Source organism: Xyrauchen texanus, chromosome 42, assembly GCF_025860055.1.
Source record: "Xyrauchen texanus isolate HMW12.3.18 chromosome 42, RBS_HiC_50CHRs, whole genome shotgun sequence".
Lineage (NCBI taxonomy): Eukaryota > Metazoa > Chordata > Actinopteri > Cypriniformes > Catostomidae > Xyrauchen > Xyrauchen texanus.
Genome location: NC_068317.1, coordinates 14,344,881 through 14,364,491, shown reverse-complemented (window position 1 = coordinate 14,364,491; position 19,611 = coordinate 14,344,881). Strand labels below are relative to the sequence as shown.

The window sequence follows — 19,611 nt, the reverse complement described above, 5'->3', positions numbered from 1 at the left end:
GGTTAACATTTCAGTGCACTTTTTGGTATTGAACTAAAATTGATTTAAATGGAAAGTTGAAAGACACTATAATTTAAACTTGAATAAAAAGTGTTACCTCATAAATTGCACTTTGAATGACAAGATCAGATTGAGGACATTCTGTGTGAATAATGAGAATTAAATCAAAGTTAAATAATGTGGGCCATTAGATACTTAATGACATTTTTCAATGCTTATTTTTCAGTAATGTGATCTGTCATATGATTTAATGTCATGACAACCAATTTCAGATCAGGTTACATATATTCTCGGTTGCATCTGTATGGTTAAATTCACACTTTTTGTTAATTTAAACAGAATACATTCTTTCATTTAGCAAATGTGGAACATTCAAACATTGATATGTAACAACCAATTTCCGGTTACAAAATCAACATATTTCAATTCTCTTTTCTTTCTTCCTGTAACACTTTTTGTTAATTTAAATAGAATACACTTCTTTCTTTCTTTTTGCTTAACAAATGTGGCATATTCAAACATTCATATGTAACTTGAATATTCTATTTTAATGTTGATGGCTCTTTGGTTATACTCATACAAATGAGTCATTTGTCAAGTGGAACATCTTAAACAAAATTTTCTACATTTGTGCAGTCCACAAGAGCTCTTATCCACTATAGCCAGCACCAGTTTTGGTACAATGAGTAGAGAGAGAGAGAGAGAAAGAGAGAGAATGATAGAAGAGGTGGTGAGTTTCAGAAAGAAAAGGGAGGGAGAGAAAGAGAGAAACAGAGCGAGCACGTGTGTGTGAGGGAACCAGCGCATTCAAGCAAACATTACTACTTTTGCCTTTTTCTCCTTCTCAAAACCCGGTCCTTCCTCTGCTCGCCTCCAGGATCCGATGATCACAGGGCAGCTGAGCAAACCGCTGCTCCCCCTGCGTGCCGATATGGACGCCTGCGAGCTGCGGGATGACGACAAAGCGGCCAGCCCGGACAGCGAGCTCAACGACGAGCCCTTGCTGCAGTCAGCTGACACTGACTCGGACGAGAAGATGATGTATGGTGAGTCCAACATTCATCTTCCTCATTATTGTGAAGTCACACCCAGCACCAGGGTTATGCAATGGGGAACTTAACACCAGCATGTGTGTGTGTTTATGTATGTGAGCACTGTAGAAAGTGCTGGATCAGATCAGACGAAAGTTAGGGTCAAAGTGTAGGTGGAGAGAATACTGGTTATGGGTTCTTGTGGCTGGGATTCTGGGAAGGTGGGTGTCATATGGAGAGAGAGTTTTTGTTTATCACAAATACAATTAAAAGATTCTTGTATCTATTATTAGGTGTTAAATATGTTAGCCAACCTCAAATTATACCTTATATTAATATGTTTTGGTTTAATGAAGTTGTGGATTTCTGACTGTGTTGTACAGTACATCTGTGCGTCAAACTGTAAATCGTAACAGCTCAAAACTCAAATTAAACAGATTTGTTGAAATAACTTCAGCTTAATTTGTTGCTATTTTTACTAGTTGTAATCAAGTATACAATTATGCAATTCCTTGTCCTTTTTACTTTTACGTTTACGAAGTCATTCGGTTTGCACGTTTTTCTTTAAAACAGAGTCACCTACTGTAATTACATTTTACAGTTTAAAGTTTAAAGTCAAAGAGAAGATACTCTTTAAGTTTATGCTGTTGGTACATGTAAATAGATGCATATGTTACCTTTTTATTATGCATTTTACATGATAATATGTTGCATTTGTGGTATAATGCCCTTGCATTGAATTCTAGTGGTAGAAGTGTCCTTATGTTCTGACACTTTTGGGGTGATGCCATGCAGTATATGGGGACCAGTTTTTTGTTGGTGTCATAAAGCAGAAAAATGTGACAGAATCTGGGGCAAATAGGCAATAGGAGACATATAATGTACACACGCACACACACTCGCACACACACTCATCTGTCATACAGGGTGACATTTCTTCACATTTGAGATCTCCTCAGCTTAGGGTGAAGATAAAATGAGAGAAAGCGAAGAGGCCTGAGGGATAGAAATGTGATTGTTGTGAGAAGGGCTCATCTGCCTCATGAGGAGTTCACAGCTGAGCAGGCTGAATTCCTGTAAATTCCTGATGAACAGCAGTATATACCTTGACTCGCTACAACTGGGAAAAAAGGCTTCAACGCCCAAGTGATGAATGCAAAAATGCTAATTCACATTTTTAAATGTGTGATATTTTAATAATTTAATAATAAGAATTTAATAATACTTTATTTCCAGATAATAATATTATTATTATTATTAATAATAATAATATTTTTATTATTAATATTATTATTTAAAAGTAATGCTATTAGAGATTTTCTAATTGTTTATATGAACTATTAAATTGTTAATTTATTAAAAATTATTTTTAACATTAAATATATTCTTTAAATATGATTCATCTGAGTAATGAGCATACTTTATAAAGTTTTGCTTTTATGAACAGACAAAAAGGTATTAAAAGTCTTCAAATTTTAATCAACATCCTTAAATAGTCAGAATTGTTAAAATGTAATGCTCCTTACAGTCAGAATGATTTCTCAGACCTTGTTTAACATAAAAAAGCCTTAAAAAATTCTTCACTCTACTCTTCTGTGGTGTACTGTGTGAAAAAATACAAGTTTTCATCCCTTTGGATTCAATATGCATTGACTATTGCTATGGACATTGCATTTTTTCAATTTGATTGAAGTCTTACAGGTGAAATGCATAAACTACAATTCAGAATCAACCTGTAATTTTGTTTAGATCAAATACCAACTATTGAGTTCATAGACTTGTAACATCATATTAAACCTTTTTTTTTAAGAAAAAAAAACTAAACACATTCACCTTTTTTTGTATATTAGACATGCTCACACATACATTTCATAAGATTTTTTTATAATGTGTTTTCTCCATTATGTACTCTATGAAGACATTTTGCTTATATATATATATATATATATATATATATATATATATATATATATATATATATATATATATATTAAAAATACAATAAATAAATAACTAAATAAATATATATACATATATTATGTGCATAATAGTGAATTCAATACAAGGCTATTTTTTCTTATAGGAGATTTTTTGACTTTTTATTACAGGATAAACACGCATTCAAACATACACACCACAACCCTCAGATTGATATATTTCACTAATTTGTATTAATATTAAAAAGAAAAATATATTTATGGAAATTTCTTTGAAAAGTGTTTTCAAAGATCCACACAATATTTCAAAACAATTTGGAAATAGTACATGCATAAAAAAGGAGCGAATAGCTTCTTAATTTAATTCAATTGTGGTCTTGCACATCCTTGTAAAGTGACTTGAAGTGCTTGGCACCCTGAATGTGGAATGTGCACTAATGTTATATGCATTCATTTGTAATTTCCTGCAATTTATCACATAAATATTTCTAAAGCTTATTAACTGAGTTGGTACTTGGTGAAGGAAGGCAGTCAGGGTTGATTTTGTGCTTCAGGTTTGATATTCAGTAGCTATGATAATAATAGGACTGTCTCTTCCTCTTGTCTGTCTTCATAGTTAGACTGAATGATGGCTGTTGGGAGCTCATGCTCTGCGTGTTAGAACTAACATTATTACATTCATATTAATAGAGTTGGACCTCGTCTGCCACCTACCTGATCATAATCAACTTTTTAAACATTAAAGGACTTTTAAGGTGTACATTAAAACCTGAAGGTTAATTTGTTTGGCGGGTATATTATGCCTAAAAGCTATATGCTTCAACCAAATAAATATATATATGTTATGTGAGGAATATTATCATTCTGTGTATTATTACAGTTCATTTACCATATTTGTGATTGCATTATTTAAAAAATATGTACATCTGTTATAATAGTACTTTCATTTTTAATGATGCAAGCAATATATAACCTTTATGTGTTACGTTAAATAATGGCTCAAATTAACCAACTTACATATTTCATATTCACTGAATTTATCATGTTTTTTTTATTTTTTATTCTTCAATAAATTTGCTTTTGATAAACTGGCTCAGGTATTCCGTTCTCCTTACAGTCCAGTTTCAGCCATCACTGCTGCTCTGCTACATTAGACATTAAAAGAACAGTACCCTATAAAGAGTACTGCTTGGTGTTTTGGGATGAATTATACATCAAACATCAGCTAGCCCCCTTTTGTGCACCAAATGCACATAACTAGAGTTTATGTATGTGTATGTGCGGGGTGCATTGTGGTAGACAGAATTTTTGGTGAGAATGCATTTGGGACTGTGGGCGGGTGAGGTTCAGACTGTCACCATGGTGACGGTGTGTCAACACGGCAGGTCTCTTTGCTGATTTGATTTTGGGAGTTAGGGGGGTTTGGGGGGGCTGTGTCTGATCCCAGTCCGAATCTCTCTGTCAGGCCCTGATCTGTTTCCGCTGTCAGTCTGATGAATTTTTAAGAATATCCTAAGGCAAGAAAAGCCCAGTTACTGTTTTATAATGCCAGTGTTACAATTTGCTTTAATAAGCATCAAACCTGCTTATTTTTCTTATATATTTTGTTTTACAGCTTATTGTCTATCTGTCAGTTTATTCCTTTTGTAAAAATGCACTTTATTGCATGCTTACACAAACACAGGCACATTCTTTTTCAGATCTTTAGGTACTGTACAATAAATAAATACACAAAAATCAAGGCTTTATTTAATCAGTACATTTACATTTTTTAGTTTGCATGTGGTCAGCCCAGCATCAACATTAAAAAAAGATCTCCCTTTCTTTTTAAGGCCACCAAATGGAGTGTCTCTGCTCTTTTCATGCCCCATGAGAGGTGAAGCAGGCTGGGGCCGTGGGTAGTGACAGGGGGCTGCTCCAGGCAGACGGGCATGGTTGAATCTGTCCTTGGGCACTATTGCCCATCAGTGAAATACCTGAGAGGTCATTGTACTTTGGTTACAGAAAGAATTTAGAATGACAGAGAAGAAAGGAAATAGCAGGAAGGAATCAAAAAGAAAAGCACTGATTATGATATCCAATGCTGTTTTTCTTTAATATTTTGAACTTTGGTGCACAAAGGTGTATTGGTGTACACCTTTATATTTTGTTTTATTCATTTTCTCCTACTTTAAATACTAGCCGTCATATTTAAACTTTTGTTTTAAAACAAAGAAGCAAGGACGCAATGTTTTCAATCATGTTTTTATTCATTTCTTTACATACAGAATCAGTGGTACAAGCATGCATACAACCCCCCGCACAAGCCACCCGTATTTACATGATCTACATCTGCATGTAGATCATGTAAATCTCAGTTTTAAGCTTCACATAAAACATTCAGGAGCCATTTCATTTTCATCTCTATAGGACATTTATGCCAAAGTTTTATCTTTTCTTTGCTCTCGACATTCTTTTATTAAATGGTTTTCTGCTGCCCGCAAAGGAGTTTCTGTACGTTTAAAGGTCAGAGATGTGCAATACATATGTCTAGCAACTCAATTGATGATGAACACGGAGGCACTGGACGAGCTTTCGCATCTTAAGTTCAGAAAAAAATTATAAGGGTCCTTTTCAACATTTTCCTTGGTTGATTTCAAGACTGATTGAATTGCGTAGATGTTTTTCAAATGAAAGATTCAGCATAAAAGGCCACACCACCAAAGAATCACGTATGGACAAATGTGCAGTAATTTCCCCACAAACGTGTACGTGTTACGGCCAAGAAAAGAGCGGCCTTGACATTTGCTTTGAAAAGTTGAAAAGCTCCCATCTGTGGAGCTTTTGGGGGGTGGGTGCCGCTCTACAGGAGTATGAAAGGCTGCAGAGAGAGACTAATGATGGACCGCTTTGTGCGGCATGGATAGAACATTCGGTGGGTTTTGTCAATCTGTAGAGAAGATGTTAACTTTACAGATGTTTTAAAGATGCATGTGAGTTTGCTGTGTGGACAATGGTGAGAAATGACTAGATGATTCAACAAATGCTGTCACTTTTTGGTTTGTGTTGGAGCCTAGATTTGCACTAAATGCAACTGAATTACCTCTGAATTAACTGTACCATGATAAAGCTTAATTGTACAAATTTAAAAGGGTGTTGGAGAACATTGTTTTCAGCTGAGGAAAGAAAAGTGATTTATTCTGTTAAAACATTGTGTAATATTTGTACGTGCAGTGCTGTTATACCTTACGCTAAATGCCTTATTTTTCTCAACTCGCACAAGGAGTGTTTGAAATGGTTGTAAAAGGTTTAAGGCCCAGTTGCTCTGATTCAAAATGTGCTTGGAAATACCTTGACTGAATCATCGTGCCTGTTTGGGTGGCATTTTATGATAAAAAGTAATCGATTAGTTATTTACTGCTCAAGTTTGCACAAAAGCCTATGTGTCTGTATGCCTTAAACCCTTTTTGAGTTGTTCAGAACAGGATTATGACTAACCGTAAGGCCAAAGCAAAGCCTCTGACTCCAGAATAACACCTTTCTTCATCTCTCTCCATCTCCTCCTCACTTTCATCTCCTGATGCTTTTTTGACCTCCCCCGCCTTTTAAAAAGCTAAATTTTCCAGGTTTGACTCCATCTATCATGAACAAACATCTCCAACAACCCCCGCCTATTTATTGTCAGGTACATTAGCTGCAAAAGCAGTGGTTAGGAGGGCAGTTTTTTTTTCTGCTATTACTCACAGAATAGGATATGGTTTGTGCATCTCTGTGTGTGTGTGTGTGTGTGTGTGTGTGTGTGTACAGTGGCTGTGTACTCTTTTCTAAGGGACCCGCCTCCTCTCAGGCATCCCAAGACAAGATAATAAGGCACTTTGAGGCACAATCCGGCATTATATTCAGCCACCAAAGCCTCGTCTCTTGTCAGTTTGCATTTTATTCGGGCCTAGGATGTGACGCTTCTATCATCAGCCTGTCAGGAGGAGAGGACCAGAGAAAGACAGGGCCACTCATTTCATACACTTAACGTCCACGCCAAATGACCAGCACTTATACAATTCTGCCGAAATGGAGGACACATTCCAGCCCAGGGTCACCTTCAGCGGAGAGAACGAGAGCAAAAAGGCTTGAAAAGATAAAAGAAATGTGTATTGATTTGTGTAATTGTGTATGTGTTGTGGACAAAAGAAGGGGGAGAAGGTTTATACTGTAACTCAATACACTTTATATCATTCAAGTGGAATGCTTTATATATGCAACATTTTTGATAGCTTTTGACTTCAAAGATGGAAAAGAGATGGGATGTGCTTTGAAATAGTGGTTGACTGATATGGTTTTTTTAGAGCAGGGTGGCCATAATGCCAATTAATATATGCTAAAATTGAATTATTGTGAACAGTATACAAACAACTGCAGATTTTAAAAGAATATTTAGTTTATTTTAATAGTATTTACACAAAATGTACTAAAAAAATACAGTGGGATTCAGAAGTTGGGATTCAAAATCTAATTTAAAACAGGGCGCAATGTGAAAACGTTAGGGTTTTGAAAAATGAATAAATGATTCATTAAATGAATAAAACAATGCGTACGATTCTGAGCTATTTCTAGGTAATCAAATAAGCAAATTGACATCGACCATGTGAACTCCTTTATACAAATGTATATGTCCTTGCTTCCATTGAAACACACTTTATGCTCTTATTGAACATTTTCAAATCATGCTGGAATAATATGGATCATCAGGTTTTGTAAAAACATGGACATACCAAATACTATGAAATTCTGAAAGGTAGCTTTTTATTCAAACTGATAAGTTGATAATATAATTTGTAAATCAGCATTAAATGAGAAAAATGGTAAATAGAACCATTTTTACAATTGGCCTGGCCTTTGACTCCTCTGTATTTAAAAACAGCTGTTGTATTTTGTAACTGACACTAACCATTATGACCACCTCTGTTAATTGGCCAATCAGTACAGTAATCAGCTGAAGCGATAACTCAAATGACCCAAATATTGATAGATTAAGCGTCCTGGCCAATATATTGGTACGTATACCTTTGCTTTGTAAATGTATATTGAGCTGAGAAAACTTGCTTTGACAACCTATTGTCATTCAAAGTGATTCAAACGTAACATCGAACATCTAAAAGTCAACATTGAACTAAAAATGTGTGTTATTTTTAATGGCTAGCCACAAGCAAGACCCTGGTCCTTGTTTCAGCCTCACTCGTTACTCGTACTTACACCCCCTCTAAGGCCCCTAAATAAAAAAATACATGCACATTATGTTTGTGTAATCAGCTTAGCTGAAAATAGGGAGGAGGGGGTTCATTGCTAATACAAAACGGGCCTTGATTTGCCTCGCTCAGGTTAAGTAATAAAGTGACACAGACACAGTCTTTTAAATGAGGCCGGCCCTCTTTAAATAGAGCGCACTAGCCCCGAGTGCCTGTCCTCAGGAGTTAGATCTCATTATAGGGCAGACTCAGGCCTTAGTTGGCTTCTTTGAGCTGGGATCTGCCCCCATCTCCCTAATGCATACCTACCAAGCATGTGTAATCCACTCGCTAATGCGTCTGTACCGCCAGCGGCTACAGATAAGATGCTATTGAAGCAAGGGGAGATGGTGGGAGGGGGGTGGCATAAGGGTTGGGCTGGAGCGGTACAGGGTCTAGAAACATGCTGCTGGTAGGGTCAGCGAGGACAGGGGAAATTAATTGGCACTTCCATCTCAAGATTATAATGGATGGAGGAAGGCATTTTCTGCTCAATAGGACAGAGGACTGTTTTTGAAGATATTTATTTTCACAGGTATCCGCTGATTAAAGTGAATGTTCCTCATGTTGTTCTCTGAGTTCATCTTCAAAGTACCTCAGAGTCAGAGCTTTCATATACATACAGTTCCAGAGACTAGATAAAGGGATAGTTCATCCAAAAATGTATTTTCTGTCATTATTTACTCAACCTCATGTTGATTCTTGAATATTCTGAAAAGGAAGATATTTAGCAAAATGTCCAAGCCGCTCTTTCTGTACAATGAAAGTGCAACATGATCCCATCGAAGTTGACATGTTGATACCGAGTGTTCCGGTACTTTGACATCGACCCCATTCTACCGAATTACTGACAAGTGCCATCTGCCACCACACATTTTTGCCTCAATTCAAATGTGTTTTTTCTTTTTCTGTGGCGTGACCATGTTGTGCGAGCAGCCTCAGAGACTCAGGTTCTGGTCCCATGGACGCTAGGTCATGATTGTGTTCACAGTAAATGTTGAGCACAATATGGAGGTTGAATTTTTGCACTAAAGTTTTCTGCACTGACGATTAGGTTTAGAGTTTGGATTAGGGCGTATAAACATGCGTTCTTGTTTACAGTATTACATACTTTACAACTAAAAATACTACTCAAAACATCCTCGCTGTGGACATTTCACCCAGAAACTGGGGCTCACACATGCCCAGACGAACAACAACAATTCCAGCTTTGGCCACTGGGTTCAGCGGTTTCAAATTTCGGTAAGCAACTTCAGCAATTTTCGGTATCTGATTTCAGCTGAAGAATTTTTGACCTACTTTTGACAAATTCACAGTTCATTCTGGAAAGTGAATGGAGTCCCATGGCTAACCCTAGTCTCCATCTACTTTCATTGTATGGAAAAGAGCAGCTTTGACATTCTGCTAAATATCTCCTTTCGAGTTCCACAATTTGACTATATGGTAAAACATGTTCAATTCAGGTAGTCCAGGTTGAAATGATGTCCTTCCAACAAGTTTTATGGTCTCTATTTCTCTTTTAATTCACAAAGAAAAAAACAAACACGTCCTCTTAAAACAGTAGTTCTATCCTTTTTCTTTTAAAAGGAAACATGGTATTTACAAACAGTGAAGCACAACCCCATCTCCATTGGTGAGGTATTAAAGAAACCCAAACGTGCCCTCACCAACATTTCCCAAACAAACTCTTTGCCCATCGCTCTGTATGTTGCTTCCATTGCGTTGGATAATTGAAGCCGTCAGCTAATCATATGGGTAGAGAGGTTGGTCACTGCTGGATGAAAAATGACAATCTTGTGTTTGTCTGGTGTGAGGCGCAGTGCGTAGCCGGTAACTAGAGTCTGGATGTCCTTCACAAACCCTTTATTATTTATAATGGAGTCTCTTTGAGCACTGACCAGTACTAATGTATAACCCCCCTGTCCTTCTGCCTTATACGCTTCCTTTGAAACCAAAGATTGAGAAGATCCAAGAGTGACTGTGTGTGTACGGCTTGTGTTAATGTGTGTATATAAGGGGACAGTGAAATGCAAGTGTGTCTACACACACACACACACACACACACACACACACACACACACACACATATTGTTCCTCTCATATTTAAGGATGTGGAACAAAAACTGAAGGTGTCGCTCTTCTAATAGGACGCTCTTCAAAGCTACATACTTCTTCCACCACAACCTTCATTTTGTGGTAAGAGAGGCTGGAGGGTGACCTTGCATAGGGAGAGCTGGAGAGAAGTGGTGTTGCAGATTTTCTGCGCTCCTACGTGATTGCTTGAGTTTATGATGATGTCTTTTGATGCTGGCGAGTGACCTGAGAGAGAAAGAAATGACTGAGAGTGATAAGATGAGAGAATGTTGTACAGAACATTGAAATGAAAAGAACATAGTGCTGAAGGAAATGAGGAAATATGACACTGGAAGGAGCTGGAATAGGCAATTGAGGTTTACAATATGGAAATCTTGCTGAACGTAAATATATTTATTTAGATCCCATCTATATCTTTTAAAGGTTCACCTGAAAATGAAAATTCTTTGAAAACATAATGACAAAAATATCTACTCTCTCCAATTTTGTTACAAACTGTATTCTGACTTTTCTTTTCCCATGGAACATAAAATACGATTATTTTTAAGCATCTATTCTCCACACAGTGAAAGTTCAAAGTGGCCATGTCTGTCAAGATGTCTTCTGAAGGTGTACATTAGCTTTGTGGCCTTCAGAAGACTAGGAATACTGAGCTCAAGTTGTGTGGACTACTTTTATGTTTGGGGCTGGGTATCTAGGCAGATTTCCTGATTTGATTCTGATTCACAAGCTCTTGATTTGATTTGATGCTTATTCACTATTTAAAGGGGTCATGACATGGGTTTTTTTATTGTATTATTATGTTCCCTTAGGTGCAATTATAGTATTAATATATTTTTTTTTAAGAAAAACTTTTAAAATCTAGTGATTTATGACCTTTTCCCACCCTGTTTCTCATCCTCTGATTCAAACAGTCTGTTTTGGGGGCGTTTTCCATTTAAGACTTCAGTGTTAACGCCCACTGTTATGATTGGCTAACGTCAGTGCCTATGTATCAATTATTGACGCCCCCAGCCAGAACAATATGCAAGTAAACTAAGTAAAAACACTGTGATTATTCATAATGAATGAAATTGCGCTTTAAAAAGTAGATTAAAGTTTAAAATAGATTACTTACAGTTTGCGTCGTCGTTGTTCCCAGAATAGTCGGCACGGACTTATCTTTGAGCAACAGTTTTCTGGCAAAGCCAGCATCATATTGAGATTTGTTCTCAAAACAGTCATCCTTAAAATGTACAGAACAAACGCTTAAGTTAACACTGCCGTGACTGGGACGTCCGCAAAAAATAAACTGCATCCATTTTTCCCTGACGTCTGGATCTTTCGGCAGCTTATTCAGAGGTTTTGTTTGACCACAGCCAGGAACAGCACATCTGTGTGGCATCGTAATTTTCCTGTGCACAAGTAGTCTCTGTCAGAGCTCGCTGTCCATCGACTGAACACTTGTGAGGCGCACGGCGATACTGAAATGAGCGTAGTTGTCTTGCGCTTAAAGCGTAGTTATCTTGTGCTGGAGGCGGTCATATGCAAACGCTGGTACGTCACTTCTAACCGACACGTCACTTCTAACCATGAATCCAGAACGAGCTGTATTTTGAGCTTGATTAAATAAATGATTCGTTTAGAATGGGGAGGACGTCTTAAAATATTAAACTTGCAGGGCGTTTTAATGATACAAAGACCTCTTATATACCAAAAGATCAAGGCAAATTTGGTTTCTCATGTCATGACCCCTTTAAGTTTTTTTTTAAATTTATTTAGATTTTCTCCCCTTTTCTCCCCAATTTGAAACGGCCAATTCCAAATGTGCTCTAAGTCCTCGAACTTGCGACTCCAGGTGTGGTAGTCAGCGTCTTTACTTGCTGAGCTACCCAGGCCCCCCAATATGTAAGTTTTAAAGTCCACTTTTGCTTACATATGAAAGCAATTTGACGATTTTCATTAGCAATTTCAATGCCATAACAAAATACTAACTAATTTGAGTAAACATAGTTTCATGTTATCAAATCAGTATTCAAGACAAGTCGGTAATGAATTAAGAGCAAAGAAGCAAATAACAAGCAATAGAAAAAAAGAAAGAATAAAGATACAAATTAAGAAAACTTGCTTTTAGCAGCTCTATCTAGTATTCAAGTAAGTATTCAGAAAAATGTAATGAAATGTATCATAAAATACTTGAATTGCAGATCTTGACTGTACGATTGTAATAAATGAATACTTTGTAAAGCTACTAAAGTAATCCATCCAAGAGCAATGAGGGTTGAAATAAGAATATAAAAAGTGATCTTTGCGTTTCTCGTTATTTGTCTAGTTCTCTCACTACTCTCTTTTCTTTTTGGCCTGTTAACAAGATCAATCAGTGGTTGTCTTGTAATCAACATAATAAGCACCCCTGGCATATTCTAAGGATCAATATTGTGAGCATTTTATTTAGGAGTTTGACAGACATGGTCACTATGAACTGTCGTTGTATGAAAAAAAGCTGCATGAATAATGACATTTTTTCCTTAAAGCATTGGCGAATATTTTTGTGGACTTTACATTTGTATTTATAATAGACAGTAGTTTAATTTACTCAATGGCCCTTTTCTCCATTGTATTTGCAGTAGGCTGTGACATGTAGACACATTTGCAATGAGAGAAACTGGGTCTTTGGGGCGGTGGAGACAAGTGTGGCTGTATGGCCCTAGGGTCAGTGGGCGATGTGCTGGGTGTGACATTTGGGCGTCTGGCATGTCCTAACACCATCCTCACAGCTCTCACTGTCACCCCCACAGGCTCCTATAAGCCCCTTCTACATGTTTAAACACACTCTATGGACACTGACAGAAATTATATGTTTACATGTGTAAGAAAGTACAAAAACATGGAAAACTGTCAGTTGCTGAAACATATTGTGAATATTGCAGAGATGTAGACATTTTGAGGGTTATCACTGGTAGGGACATTTCAAAATCATGTAAACTATACAAATGCCCCATGTTTTCATCAACACAGTGAAATAGCCTGTTATAGTTCATAATTCATTCATCTTTTAGAAAGACTATTAATCTATTAAATTATTTGTCCACTACCTTTTGAACAATGAAAGAAAAAAAAGAAAAAAACACACCCAAGCTTTACCTCTTAAAGGGATAGTTCACCCAAAAATGAATGTTTTATTATTTACTCACCCTCATATAGTTCCACACCCTTATGAATTACTTTCCTGTGTGGAACACAAAAGGAGATGTTGAGCAGAATTATAGAGACTGACGGTATGGCAAGCCAATTTAACTTTTAATGCTCCCAGCATTACTTGTTGTATTGCATTTGAACTAGTAATATTTAAATTAGAGAGCTCTAAATTCCAATCACTGAGATCTGTAATGTCTTCTTTACTAGTAAGACTTCCCATTACAGTGCTATCTATTTACATTTTTACTTGTAAGAATGAAATTGCAGACCTTTGTAATTCAATTACAGAGGTCTGTAATTAAACACATATTTATTTCAATTTTGTTATTAGTAGCAATTACATTAGAGACCTCTCTGATCAGAATTCTTTCTAACTGAAATCCTTACTAGGAAAACTTCACTTTTAGAGCTCTGTAATTAAAAATGAACAATGGAAACATATGACAAGTAAAGATTCCATTGTAGAGCTCTCTAATTGGAATTCTTACTAGTAAAGTTCAGTTTGAAAGCTCCCTATTTGAAATTCTTGCTAGAAAACACAAATCAGTTATTGAGCTATGTAGTAGTAATTCTTTCTAGTAAAAATGGAACTATGACGAGTAACTGGGAACATTGACAGATTATTTGGCCTTCCTTTGGAATACAGAATAAGCCACTCTCAAGATGAATGAGCTATTACTTCAACATACAAAGACTTTTACACTGTAAACAAAACTATACTGTACAGGTGCTTCGCAAAAATTTGAATATCATGGAAAAGTATGTTCATTTATGCACTCAATAATTGGTTGGGGCTCCTTTTGCATGAATTACTGCAAATAATTATTACTCAGTGGTCCAAAGTCCTCTTTTCAGATGAAAGTAAAATCTGCATTTCATTTGGAAATCAGGGTCCCAGAGTCTGGAGGAAGAGTGGAGAGGCACCGAATCCAAGTTGCTTGAAGTCCAGTTTGAAGTTTCCACAATCAGTGATGATTTAGGGTGCCATGTCATTTGCTGGTGTTGGTCTACTGTGGTTTCTCAAGTGGAGAGTCAATGCAGCCATCTACCAGGAGATTTTAGAGCACTTCATGCTTCCATCTGCTGACAAGCTTTATGGAGATGCTGATTTCCTTTTCCAGCAGGACTTGGCACCTGCCCACAGTGCCAAAACTACTAGTAACTGGTTTGCTGACCATGGTATTACTGTGTTTGATTGGCCAGCCAACTCGCTTGGCCTGAACCCCATAGAGAATCGATGGGGTATTATCAAGAGGAAAATGAGAGATACCAGACCCAACAATACAGACGAGCTGAAGGCCGCTATCAAAGCAACCTGGGCTTCTGTAACACCTGCAGTGATGCAGTATTTTGTGCAAAAGAAGCGCCGACCAAGTATTGAGTGCATAAATTAACATACTTTTCAGAAGAATTCTATATTCTTATAAATTTTCCACGATATAATTTTTTTTTTAGATGCACCTGTATACTGTACTGTGAAGGATTCTGCTCCGATGAGTTGAAGATATGTACCTGATTTTCTTGCCCCCATTGTGAGTGAATAAATTAATTTCCTTATCTACCAAAAACCAGAGAGCACGTGTTGTATTGCCATATGAGAGCTACACAGAAAGCATATAGAAATAAAGTACAGGACACATTCAAAGAGACACCTCACAGAAATAAGGAGAGACCTTTCTCAGAAGAGGAACAATGTTGGAGGTCAGAAGGTGGAATCCTATTTGCTACAAATATGCTTAAGGTAATTTAGGAAGAGCTCAGCATCAGTGAAAAGCACGGCAACCCTGGCATTTTTAGGCAGGTTTGGCCTCAGATCCTGGCTTTGCAGGTGGGCCTAAAAGGATGAGGAGTCTTGTGGATAGATCTTTGTCTCTTTCAACCCTGCGGTAATCGAGTTGACATTGCCTGAGGATGAGAGAGGAGAGAGGCTCCTTCAACAGATGTGTCCGTTTGTGTGTTAATGTTCCGATCACGCAAAATCAACACCTCATCCTTCTTTTTCCAGGCCTTTTCTTTGCCTTTTTTTCTACGTCATCTCTCACAGATGGGTTCTGTGAGTTTCTATCACTCTTTTTAAAACATAAATGCCCTTTCCTCTGCCCCCTGCTTAAATTCTGCTTTCTTATTTCTGCTCCTTCCTCTACTTTTGTCTTCTTCCCCCTCTGGTGTACCATTGATCCATCATGTGTTTGTATAGTTTATTTTTATTTAAAAAAACAACAACAGCTTTGAAAGAAATTTGTTCTCCAGGCTTTCTGTTTCATCGATAGAGTCTATCTGTCCATGAGGAGGTTTGGAATAAGGAGCTGTATACTGTGATTGGGGGTTTTCATTTTATACAAATGTAGGATGTTTTATGGGAACAGACTTTTAGTGCTACTTATAGACACAAGTTAAATTTAAATTTTGTTGAAACAGTTCTCTACTGGAAATGCACTGAAAAAAGGTAACCTGCACTTGTTTTAAGGATCTCTTTTCTTGATGTTGATGTAACCCATTAAAAATGACTTTTGTTGGTGTAACTTAATTTTTTAAGTTATTTTAGATGTTATAATATGAAGCATATTTTTTAGGTTAACTGACAGAATTATGTTTACAGGTTGGATATATGAAATGTTTTATGTGTTTATCTAGTACATTTTAGAAAATTATTATGCATGTTTCATTGCAGTGCTTACAAGGCAACACTGTATATGCACTTTTTTCAATCTTGCTGCTTAGAGGTGTGTTTAAAACCTTAAAAGGAATACACAATTTAAGCTCAATCGACAGCATTTGTGGCATAATGTTGATTACAACAAATTTCATTTAATTTAAAAAAGCAAAAATCAAGGTTACAGTGAGGCACTTACAATGGAAGTGAATGTGGCCAATTGGTGGGTTTAAATGCAGAAATGTGAAGCTTATATTTTTATAAAAGCACTTACATTGATTCTTCTGTGAAAAATCATGTATAATTTGATCTTTAAAGTACTTTCAATTGTCATTTTTAGTCACTGTAGGGTTTTAGGGTTTGTTGACATTTTGTTAATGTGTTGACAAGTTGTAAAATTTACTGTAACTTTACAATAAAGGTTAATAAGTGATTTTATCATGCTAAAATTATGTTAACACACATATTGTTTATGTCTTGTGGTATTGTGGTAAAAGGGAGTATTTTAACGTAAAACAATTGGTGCAAGTCAACATAAATTTTGGTGGTAATCAATGTTATGCCTTAAATGCTGTCGATTGGGCTTAACCTGTATTGAACCAGTAATATTCATTTAAGCTTACCTAAAACCTTAACACTATTCTTTTGTTTGACATTTTCTTCAGAAAATGCAAATTTAGTTTATTGGTGACTTCTCTGTACCCCCCCCCCCCCCCACCACCACCACCACCACCACCTCTGTGTTTCCTAATGTAACCTTGGTTTTAAAAGCCACATTAACAAAATCAATAACCCAACAATCTGAGCACAATTGGTTGATTATTGACAGGATTTAAATTTGTGTTAAATGTGACCTGTCTGTCATGTGGCCAGGGCTTTAAACTTTAAAAACCATAAGCATTAACTTTTGATTGATTCTGAGGTCAATAAAACATCAGCTGTACCTAAAAATGAAAGTGTGTTCTGTGCCCTAAGCAAAATTATGAATCAAATCATACAGTCTGTGCCAATACAGTTAAATGTGTTTCAAAGAGGTCACTGCATCAGGCTTAATGATTTGTATTTACAGTGGCTTTTCTCGCAGTCATATTTTAGATAGGACTGGAGAAGATCAATACAGCACTAAACATGTCTTTCAGTTGGATTGGTTTGATCAATAGGTAATGCCGATAATATCATGTACTCAATATTGTTACAACTCAACACATTTGTAGCCTGTTTAATTTCACTGTGCATTTTAAAACAGCACAAAAGCAAGTGGCACACTTATCGAGTGCTTTGTAATTCCAAATGGATTTACCACGTGATTGTGAATGAGATGATAAATAGATGAAAGGGCACAGAGCAGACACACACACACACACACACACACACGCAGGGATGTTTAACATCAGGTTTGGTAGAGTAATGCGGGGGTCTTTCGATACTGAATAGCCTCAAAGAGCATCTCTCTCCATCACTAAAGTTATTAAATAATGCATTTCCTTTGAAACAGCCAAAGTGTTAAAGCGCCTCTTTTATGGAAGGAAAAATTGATTCATAAATGTCTGCAGGGGCCAAAGCCAACCCCTAACCAAGCCCTTAACAATGACTGTTTAATTCAGACACGTCGATTTAGTGAGGCTGTCTTGGCAGAAGAGGTGGTGTGTGGAATCGCTCGCCGATGATAACAAAAACATTGGTGTGGGTAATTTAGATGGTGCAATCATTTGCAGAGGGGCGAGCTGCTCCTTTTTGAAATGTAACATAGATGAGATCAATTAATGCCAATTCAGTGCCTAGCAGACCCATCACGTTAGGCCTATTCAATTCTGCTTCACAGTCGCCACTCAAATGATCAATGGGAGGAAGGTGTTTAAGTAATTTGATTTTGTGTGTGATTTGTTTGTTTAACATTTTATTATAGCTTTCATAAATAAGTCATTTTGGTAAAATAAATAATTAAATAGTCAAATATAACATTTGATGATCTTCTCAACATAATGGTATTTCTAACTATTTGAATGTGCAGTTGCCCCGAAAAGTATTTTGACAATTAAGCCACTCTTAAAAATGTATGAATTTTATTGCATTAGATAACAACATATCTTCTGAAATAGTACAGTATGTTTTGGTTTTAAATGGTCAAACAACAGTACTATTCAAAAGGAAGACAAAGTATTTGGACACTTTCTGGTTGTCAAACTTGATCCACATGTCCATAGTTATTGAATGTGATTAACTAAACCTGCTGAGCCACCTGTGTATGTACCTGAATTCATGCTCAAGGGTGTAGCATCCATGGGGGACGTTGGGGACACGTCCCCCGCACTCTTTAAAAAGGTGATTTTTTGTCCCCCGCATTTTTCCAAACAAAACCCATACCAAGTCCAAATGGTGGATTTATATACAGTATTTTTTGCGTTTTGTTTCTTTGGGCTGATTGAGCGACCATCCAGTCAATCACAGGTGAGTTTCATGAGCCGAAACAACCCTTAGGAAATAGGCCGCCAGTCAGTCTAATCAATGCGGATCAGTTCATTTCAACAAAGTTACTTTCAACAATGCTTATTTATCCATGTTTTTAATCTGCATCGATGTTGATGGAAATTAATAATCTAGAGATGAGGAACACACAAATGAGAGTTATTTATTGGCATGTATTTCTTGATTGAAGAATGCACTGCAGAAGCAGAAGCAAGTGCTCCACAAGATGCCCTTTATTTTTGCAGCTAATTTTGCAATAATTTTGCCATGCTTTTATCTTTAAAATGCTACAAAGTATATATATATTTATAAAAATATAAAACACATAATAATATATATACATATACTGTAATATATTAATACGGCAATGTAAATGTTAGGTCAACCAAACATCTGTAGGTGAGGTTTTCTACTCCCTTGCTATCAGTCTGGGTCTCTGCTGTGTATTACCTGCTGTAGATAGAGCCACATTGAGTAGATCACCAATGAGGACACCCTCAGATCAGCAGAGAGAAACATGGCCTCTTTGTATGTGCTAGCACAGTGATTCTCAACTGGTAGAGACTGGACAGCAGAGAATTCAATGCCTAATGCAAAAAATAACATGCGACTAACAATAAAACTGTGCATTAGTTGGATGGCATTATAAATTGGCTTGTCAACTTTTAAAAGAGAAGAGAAAAACCCTTCCCATATCTTTTGTTGTTGACGTCAAAGGTGTGAATTGAACTGTCACTTGGTAGAAAATAGTTGCTTGACATCCCCTCATCTTCAAAAAAAAGGTAAAAATAATAATAAATAAATAAATAAATAACGGAGACCACATTACATACATATTCACTTGCAGCGAGGATAATCATGTTTTGCATTTTGTTTTATGCAGTGAATTATTGACTGCCTTGAAGGTCAAACCATAGAAATTCAAGAGAAATTTGGAAACCTAAAGAAAGTGTCATGTAAATAAATTCTATTTTTAATTTTAAGGACATTTC

General features: G+C 36.6%; 1 protein-coding gene across 1 annotated transcript in view; it reads left to right on the top strand.

Annotated features, from left to right (window-relative positions):
* Positions 1 to 832: 832 nt before the first annotated feature.
* Positions 833 to 19,611, top strand: part of LOC127635292 (POU domain, class 6, transcription factor 2-like) — a 137,171-nt gene continuing 118,392 nt past the window's right edge. The window contains exon 1 of the mRNA XM_052115208.1: positions 833 to 1,046. Within this exon, the coding sequence (XP_051971168.1) occupies positions 884 to 1,046 (163 nt within the window). The 5' untranslated portion in view covers positions 833 to 883. The remainder of the gene's footprint in view (positions 1,047 to 19,611) is intronic.